This window comes from Elaeis guineensis, chromosome 8, assembly GCF_000442705.2.
Source record: "Elaeis guineensis isolate ETL-2024a chromosome 8, EG11, whole genome shotgun sequence".
In the NCBI taxonomy this organism is placed as follows: domain Eukaryota; kingdom Viridiplantae; phylum Streptophyta; class Magnoliopsida; order Arecales; family Arecaceae; genus Elaeis; species Elaeis guineensis.
This window is the reverse complement of record NC_026000.2, coordinates 14,405,167-14,414,791: the sequence shown is the minus strand read 5'-3', so window position 1 is coordinate 14,414,791 and position 9,625 is coordinate 14,405,167. Positions and strand designations below refer to the sequence as shown.

The 9,625-nt window shown below is 44.1% G+C and overlaps 1 protein-coding gene across 1 annotated transcript; it reads right to left on the bottom strand.

Moving 5' to 3' along the window:
• Positions 1 to 5,299: 5,299 nt before the first annotated feature.
• On the bottom strand, positions 5,300 to 6,975 carry LOC105050204 (uncharacterized). The gene has a single exon (XM_010930136.4). It carries the CDS (start codon positions 6,621 to 6,623, stop codon positions 5,517 to 5,519), a length of 1,107 nt encoding a protein of 368 aa, XP_010928438.1. The 5' UTR covers positions 6,624 to 6,975; the 3' UTR covers positions 5,300 to 5,516.
• Between the last annotated feature and the right edge of the window lie 2,650 nt (positions 6,976 to 9,625).

Sequence of the window (9,625 nt, the reverse complement as noted above, 5' to 3'; positions counted from 1 at the left end):
TGTAAATTTTTAATGATGAAAATATCTTTTCTTTTTTATGACTTCTGTTGGGTATAAAATACCCCCAGCCGAAGTCCTCCACAGAATCAACGGCTCCGCCGACAAGGCCAACCTCAAAAGAAATCTCCGCCCGGGCTCCCACGGGAGCCGGACTTCATCCTCGACGACCAACAACTTCAGCTACAAGACAGCTCCGCCCGGACTCCTACGGGAGCCGGGCCCCGCCACCAAGAACTCCAACAGCTTCAGCCGTAAGCAGACTCCGCCCGGACTCCTACGGGAGCCGGGCTCCGCCGCCGACATCGACTACAGGACAGCTCCGCCCGGACTCCTACGGGAGCCGGGCTCCGCCGCCGACATCGACTACAGGACGGCTCCGCCTGGACTCCTACGGGAGCCGGGCTCCGCCGCCGACATCGACTACAGGACAGCTCCGTCCGGACTCCTACGGGAGCCGGGCTCCGTCCTCAGCATCAACCGCTGGTAGGCCTCGTCCGGACTCCTACGGGAGCCGGACCTCCCCTCTGACTTTAATTGCAGGGAGACTGCGTCCGGACTCTTGTGGGAGCCGGGCTTCCTCTTCGACGCCAACAACTGCAGCCGCAAGCAGACTCCACCCGGACTCCTACGGGAGCCGGACTCCGCCAATAATTCCGGCAGCAAGCAGACTCCGCCCGGACTCCCACGGGAGCCGGGCTTCGTCCTCAATGACAACTGCTGGTAAGCCTTGACCGGACTCCGACGGGAGCCGGACTTCGTCTTTAATCTTGGCTGCAGGAAAACTTCGCCCGGACTCCGACGGGAGTCGAGCTTCATTCTCAACAACTCCGACTGCAAGACAGACTGCGTCCGGACCCCTACGGGAGTCGGACTCCGCCGATAATTTCGGCTGCAAGGAGGACTCCGCCCGGACCTCTACAGAGGCCGGACTCCGACCGCTGCCGAGCTTCAACCGACAGATCCGCGCCCCCTGGCAGGCCATAATAACCGCCACGATCCTGCTCCACTTCCTGTGGCGGATTCCGCGCAGCTCCATCACTCCCTGACAGGCCGCAGTAACCATCGCAGCTCTGCTCCACTTCCTGTGGCGGATTCCGCACAGCTCCACTACCCCCTGGCAGGCCACAATAACGGCCACGATCCTGCTCCACCTCCTGCGACGGATACCGGGCGATTCTCCCATCCGCTGGCAAGTCACGACAACGGACGCTGCTCCACTCCTCGCAACTAATTCCACGTGGCGAGCTACGGCGATAACCACGATTCCGCTCCACTACCCTTCGCAATAAATTTCCCTGACCATGGGCGGCCCACTACCAGACGGTTACAAATGTCGCCATCAATCCGTTGCCTCCTCCGTCTATAAAAGGGGGACCCAGATACGTTATTCTCTAAGCTCATTTCTTATCTCAAAACTCTGCTAAATTCTCCGTTCGAGCACTCCATTCTTGTTGAGGCAGAGAACTGACTTGAGCGTCGGAGGGTCTTGTCGGAGCAACCCCACCTCCGGTTTAGACTTCCTTTGCAGGTCCCGGCGGCGACCGCGGCTTCCCCGACTCCAGCTTCTCCGACGCAAGCAGATTTTCGCACCAACAACTTCTAAAAGAAAAATTATGACATCCTATGTAGGAAGTCATAATTTCACCACAGAATGCATAATTTTTTCAGAAGAAAGATATTTTCGTCATTCAAAATTTCAAATAAAAAAGTAAAACTGTAGACTTTAAATATACATTGAAAAACAGTGGCTACATGGCTCAATCCCTATTTTTTCTACATCAAATGTGGTATACAAAAAATTTTCCCAAAGACCACTAAGTCTACTCTATGGCCATGTGTCACAGTTTTTCTACAATTATATTCCACTGGCGCCTAAAATGCAAACTATGTCCTCTTCCTGGGCTATCTCGCAGGTGTCACTACCTTTGCGCTAGCACAGCTGGACCGAGAGAATTTTTTATGATCTCATCACATATCGGAAGATAGCGGGAATTGTTCTTTCCTGCACGTCTCTTTCGCTATTTGGGTTCTGACGGTGTCTTGAGTACCTTCTGTTCGTTTCTTCTTCTCTATGCCTACAAGTCGTGGGGATTCATTTATAAAATAATATAATAAATAAAATATTATTTTATTTTATTAATATAATAAAATAGTATTTGATGATCTAAATGAGATCATTACAGTGATTTAAGATCATCGATAATATGAATTCTGTGATAATTTAATCATCATATCTAAGATCACTATATTCGATAAACTATGATCTAATAATTAAAGTTCTCGAGATATCCACAAGTACTCTATTTAGTATTCCATAAAAATTCAAGATTAATCATTATATAATATCAAAATTATTTATAATATATTTTATAAAAATATATTTATTAATCAGATATAATATATTATAAATAAAAATATTACTATATTTATTAATATTATTAATAATTAATGGATTCTGTAAAAATATATTTATTAGTTCTATAAATTATTAATCTTATAAAAATATATTAATTATTTTTATAGGATTAATATTAATATTAATATTTATAATATATTATTTATTAATATGAATATCTATTTTGATTAAGAAAATAAGGCTGTTAGAAGTAGTATATTATATATTTGTATTATAAATATAAAGTATAATAAGATATTTTTATCTAACTTAAAATCATTATTGAATTATAATATGACAATAATATAGTTAATGATATATTATAGTGTAATATATATTATAAATATAATATACAATATCAAATATAATATAATTTTAGATATATAATATTAATATGGTATATTAATGGTCTATTGATATACTAATTTTTTTCTAAATGGAGGGATATTTTTGTCCTTATGTTTTATCCCAAGATCAATGTCTCGAGGTGATCTTGAATTTTCAATCTCGAGGATCGATATTCTATCACTAGATTAGAGGATGATTTAAGAAGTGGGGGTGATTTGAGATCACTGTCATGTAGGGTACTATGGTATAATCAAACGTGATGATCTCATCATCTTCATCCATATCATCTTTGATCTTGGATGGATCATCCATATCAAATGTCCCATAAAATGTATGCATTACCGCCTCATTTGAAATGGCCGATGTGTATTGTATTTGAGTTGGTCAATGGGTTCACTTGACAGTACCAGTGTGACCCAGTAATCTCACATTTATTAAAATTGTGCAATTGTCTTGGTACAGTGGGTGGAACTAAAAAATTCCATCAAAAATCAAGAATAAATTTAATTATGAGAATAATTTAAATAATGAATGTTTAAAAATCTATACTGATATTTCCACCATATCATAGATTGAAATCTAATGTCATTAGGAAAGTGAAGCATTTACTCTCTCTTTTTTTTTTTTGTTTCTTAAATATTTATGTGGATTTCTACAAGTTCATGGGCCTTGACCTGCTGAACCCTACCTGTGTCTTTTTCCTGGAAATTGCAGCAGTTATGGATGAAATCCATGACCAGACTGCCCGGCTTTCAGGTTGAACGAACAGAATACTTCTATGAGACAATCTAAAGAGCACGTGTGTGCCAACTAAGGTCCACCTAGATGTGCATCTTATAACGATGATAGCAAGAGAAATTATATCATATACCACATGCACAACATCAGCATTGCATCACAAGAATAAGTCAAAATGAGATGCACGGGATGATTATTCAAAATGAGTACACGATGCATAAAACTTACTAGAACAAAGATGTGTGATTGATGTAGTGCACCACCTAGGGCATAATTTCTGATCTGGCATATAAATTAGTCTCCCTATCATTGATTGACATGTGGCCAACAATTCTGTAAAAATTTAAATTTTGGATAGTTAGGACTTTGCAATTAAAAGGAATCCAGAAATGGAAAGATGATTATGGTGGGCTTAAATTTAAATAAAGAAAAGAGATGATGGCTATATCTTATTCCTTTGTTTCCACCTCGTATAATAGATTCTTGCTCTACATCTATATAAACAGGGCTAAGAGATCTAAAAAGGAAAGGCTCTAATGGAAAGAGACTTTCACAACTCCAAGCTCTCATGGTGAGGCTTATAAACCCTCGTCTATCATATTCTTTTCTTCTTTTTGCAGGTCTATAGCTCACCAAAGGCCAAGAAGACTGAGAATGCCGAACTCATTAGAAAATCAATCTTAGAAGGTCGAGCTCTTTAGAAAGCTAATGTTAGAAGGCTGAAAAGACTAAGAAGGCCAACAAAATCAAACTAATCGAAAAGCCAATCTCAGAAAGTTGAAAAGATCGAGAAGATCAAGCTCATCCAAAAATCGACCTCAGAAGATCAAGAGGGTCGAGAAGGTTGAGCTCATCAGAAAATTGATTTTAGAAGGCCGAAAAGATTGAAAAAGTCGAGCTCATCAGAAAATTGACCTCTGAAGGCTGAGAATACCGAGAAAACTGAGTTTATCAAAAAGCTAAAAAGATCAAGCTAATTAGAAAGCCGAAAATGCCGAGCTCTGATAAGTCAAGCTCCCAAAGGTAAAGTTTCTAAAGTTTGATCTTAAGGCCAATCCAAGAAAGCCAAAATAAGATGATCAAAATTAATAAGATAACATTTTATATGATAATTTTTTATTATATTTTTTTATTATTATTTTTTCAAAGTTCGATCTGATTTAATCATTGAAAGGTTCGATTAGAGCTAATTCAATGAGTTATTTTTTATTCATTTTGTGTACAGATCCATAACTTTAAGGTAAATTATTTTCTACAATCACAGATCCAATAGCATCTTCTTGCTGGTCTTGATCAGACTGAATTTTGACAATAACAATTTTCATGATAGCCGGCTCTTGGACGCACACAAGGACCATTTGTGCATGCATGGAATCCATTCAATGGTGGATCGCTAGCCTTCAACACATCAAGTCTACTCCTTGTTGTTTCCAATACGATAAGTTTATTTCCACATATTCGATCAAAGCATGTCCGGCAACTTCAAGCACAATTTTGATAGAGTATTTGAACATATAAAATCCCCAATATTCTCTTAATGGTTTCTAATTTATTAATTTCCCATTTGATCCTACTACAGCTGGGAGCTGGCAGATAGGGGCAATCAATCTAATTCCAAATATAGCCTGAATGTGTACATTCTAATATGTCATAAATACAAGGTTTTAGCCCAATTATTGGGCAAGCCATTGAACGGAAAACCCGAAATCAATTTTTTTTTTTTTTTTAATGATATCAAGGCCTCTGATCTGTTCAGATCTGCATGCGTCTGCTTGAGAGAATAAAACCTTTACGGCTTCACCGATAACACGAGAAATAGAAGCATTCCAATAAATGACTTCCATTACGAAAAACATATAAATTTTGTACACATCAAACTCTCCCAACAAAAGGTCCTACAAGACCACAGCACAATAATGCTAGCCTTAAAAACTTTATAAACATAATATTTTCTATATAACGCACGAAACAGACTACGCCAAAACGCAAGCACCCAACTGCTCTCTATCTGACTCGCCCAAACCGCCTACTGCTTTCAGATTTTTCCGGCGCCCATCAAAGCCTTCTTCAGTTCCTCGTTCACCTCCTCCGCCGCCACTTTCCCGGAGCTCTCCTGCGACTTCCCATCGGTCCAGCGGTCCCTTTTCCCCGCCGCCGCCTTATTCCCGCCCTTGCCAACGTCACCGCCGCCGAAGACCTGACATCCGGCCGATGGAGCCGCCTGCCCACCGCTGACTTCCGCCCGAAGCTCCTCCACGGCCTTTCTCAGCAGCCCATTCTCAGCCTGCAGCGCCTCCAGCTGCCGCCTCACCGACAGGCACGCCTCCGCGACGTCGCCACCGGCGACAGCCGTCTGCTCCTTCGCCTTTCTGTCGTCCAACGCCACGTGTTCGATCGAGATCTTGTTCATCACAAGAAGCGGGAGCTTGGTGAGCGAGATTCCGGCCGCCGGCACCCTCACCCCGCCGGCATCCTCCGCGAAAGCCGCGCGGAGCTCCGGTGGCATCTTCACCCCCCACCGGAACCTCACCGCGGCACGGCTCCGGAGTGGGAGGACGCTCCTCGCGGTGATCTCCATGCCAGAGAGGAGGCCTTGGATCCCGCCACCTCTGGGGGTGAAATCCGTCGGGAATCTGTTCACCTTCTTCCCGAGGTGACTCCCGTTCTCCGGCCGGAACCCCATGACGGGTGTCTCGACCCCGTCTACCGATCCCTCCCCGTCCGTGTCGGCATCGACGGCAATCTTCCTCCCCACAGCGGGCGCGATGCCGGCGGATCCGGTGGTTTTCTTGATGCAGAAGTCGCCGAGGCGTGGTTTGAAGAGGATTGAGAAGGTGGGGCCGCCGACGCCGGCGCCGAGGAGGTTGAACTCGGCAGTCATCGCCATGGGGGCGCCAAAGGGGGAGCCGAAGGTGCCGATCCCAGTCTTGACTCCGAGGCTGAAGGGGTTCCAGGAGTCATTGGGGCGATAGGAGACGCGGAAAGAGGGGCCGGAGTCGAAGGCGGTTGCGAGGTCGAGGCGGAGCTCCCGGGACTCGCCGGCGGAAACTCCGGAAAGGAAGGGGAGGCCGAAGATGCTGATGGGGATCTTGGCCCTCACAAGGGGCTTCTGGTCCTCTCGGAACCTGATGGAGGCCTTCATGGTGTCCTCCGCGGTCTCGGGTTTTAGAGCTCGACTTCGAAGCCCTCGATAGATCGATCGAAGAGGAGAAATTCGAATTCTAGGCCACCATGGATGGATCGAAGTGGGGAATTCGAGTTCGGGGGAGCGATGGGTCGCTTAGGTTTAGGGTTTTAAAAATTGGGGATTGGAGGGGAAAGGGAAGGCGATTATTTTGAGCTGAGATTACGGGATGTGTTTGTTCTTGATTCGAAGGGCCGGCGAGAAGGGTCTATCGATGGGCAACTGTGCACCGGGTCCGCGCCAGAGGCGAGGCGGTGATGGCGAAAAGCACTTGGCCCTCGGCTGTCTCTAAACTTACGACTACACGCCGTATCCTTGGGTTTTACTTTGACTCGTCTCTGTAGGTGAAAGGTGGCATGAGTTAACTGATGCAACATACCATAATAATTTGGAAATATCCTTCAAAGAGGAGTGAGCATGATCTTGGTGGATACAATCCTGAATCTTGATCACCATCGCAATCAAGTCCCCTTCAACAATAAAATAGTCACCTTCAAAATTTGCCTGACATATAGAATCTCAACCCAAGTAGTACGAAATTACATCTCGATACTATAAGTGTGAAGAGATGGTTTCTCCCAGCCACTGACAATCTGGAGTCAGATCCATAGATCACAAAGCTCGCCCCATTCTGTCCATCTCAAATATTACCATCAAAGTGATCTTCAGGTACCTCGAAAAAGGGGGCACCTAAACAATAAACACCCATCAGATCGCCATGTGAGCAGGATGGAACTCCCAAATCTCTGAGGGTTTGGAGGTCACATCAGTCACCTCTACAGCCAAAATACGAACTCTCTCCAGGATAAACCTCGCTAAGCTTCTTTTGGACTCAAATACAAGGCCATTCTAGGCAAGCCAAATGTAATAGTTCGTATATGTAGCACAAGGAACTACCGCATTAGAGATAGCTTCTTTCGCACTCCTACGATGGTACTCCAAGAATGCTTGAGCTGGAGCTGTAGTCTGGAGGAAGTGCTGGTGTAGTCTGGTGAGACACCAAACCTATCTGACCCTCAGGTATAAAAATAAAATGTGGTCCATTGTCACTTCTTCCAACTCACAGCATGGGCAGGTCGACTGGATCTCCATACCTCGACCCCCTAAAATGGATCTCGTCGAAAGCCGACCTCAGGCCACCTTCCACAGAAAGAGGTTCACCTGCAGATGCACCCCTATCCTCCAAATCCACTTCACGTCCATCTGCCTAGATGATCCCCTCTGATATAATCGACAAAGATCTGCCTTTCACCGCTCTTAGAGAGCAAGAGTGCCTCTAAACCCTAACATCTGGACTACTATGGATCGGCATAGGAAGGGCCAATACCCGCTCTCCCAGTTGCTCCCCAAAGAGACGAGCCACCACTATTGGATCCCATCCACCGCTATTTGCATCGAAGATGTCAGTCACCGTCATAGTGTCCATCACCTCATGACTAATGAATGTCAGCCATCGGCTAAATGCAAGGTCGTCAATCCACTGATCATGCAAGAGCCGTATAGATTGACCATTATCTATCAGCCATTGCATTTAAACAATGACCTCCAAAGCATGTGCACAGATCTTCCACCACACGAAGGATGCGCCTCAGCCAGGCCGAATCTCCTAGCCCATGGTCCAAGATCCATATATAAACCTCATTACCGCACTCCATAGGCTCTCTGGATCCAGAAGTAATCTAGCCACATATCGAGCAATCAAGGCCTCTCGTCTTGCGATGAGGAACTGAACACCAAGTCTCCCATCCCTCAATGGCTGACACACCATCTCCCATGCCAATAAATGCACACCACCCCCACCTCAAGGTCTTGAACTGCATGAGAAGCTTCGGAAGTGCTGCTCCAATTTGTCTACCACAGTCCTGGGTAGCATTGAATTTGAAAGGAGATAGACTGGCATGGAGCTAAAAATAAATCTTATCATAGTGACTCTCCCGAATATAGAAAGGGCACGAGCCTGCCATCCCTCTAGCCGCTTTCGGATCGCCATCTCTACACCACTGCAGTCTGTTCTCCTCAGAGTACGGTCGACAATAGGAACACCCAAATCTATAAGGTCCCACTATGCTCCCCAATCCTCAGGCTCTCTCTGATCACATGTTGAATCCAAGCTAGTGTCTTGGGCTGAAAATCACAGTAGATTTGGAGAGGTTCACCTTCTAATGGGATGCCCCATGGTATTCATCTAGAATCCTTCTGAATCCAGCCACATTCAAGACAGTTGTTGAAAAAAAAACTAGACAGTACCATACATATATTTTTAAAATTTTTGATAGCGAAAGCATTAGATTAAACTATTTAAGCTAACTAACATACATGAGATCTAATCTAGACTACCTATCCAAGATCTATAATATAATTAATATGTATTTAAAATATAAAATAAATTGAAACTTGTATTGATCACATTGATGTCTTAGATCAGATCCAACCATTAGATCTGATCTAATGAGTTCAGAATCGATTATCTTTGCACAAATCGATGATCTTCACTGTTGAAACATGTAAAACAGAGGGTTTGCTGGTCGCTCGTAGCTGCACAGAATATCTCAGCTCTGCGAATCATCCACATGAAGTCTTTGTATCGATCTGATCTTTCGAGACTACTAGATCACGCGAATATCATTTCTGATGGCTGATTTTATTTGATCTTCTTCTGAAATCGCCTCAGACTCTTCCAAGGTTGAAGATAGATCAATGGAGGTTGCTAGATTTTGGAAGAAAATCAAAGAAAATAATTTTTCTCTAATCTTAACTCTCTTTCCTAAAGACCCGAACGCTTAGGGCTAGTATACTCACCAAAGAAGAGACGATTCTTTTTTAATCTCTCACGCCAAAGGATGGCAACCCAAAATCAAGTTCAGCCCCTATCTTTCTGCTCTCATTCATGATGGAATTGCTCTTTTTTTCTCAGCGCATAAAAAACAAGTTGTTTTATGGTTGTCGAACAAAGGATATGG

Coding starts and splice junctions, on each gene's coding strand:
- LOC105050204 (XM_010930136.4), bottom strand. CDS start 6,623: ATGAAGGCCTCCATCAGGTTCCGAGAGGACCAGAAGCCCCTTGTGAGG.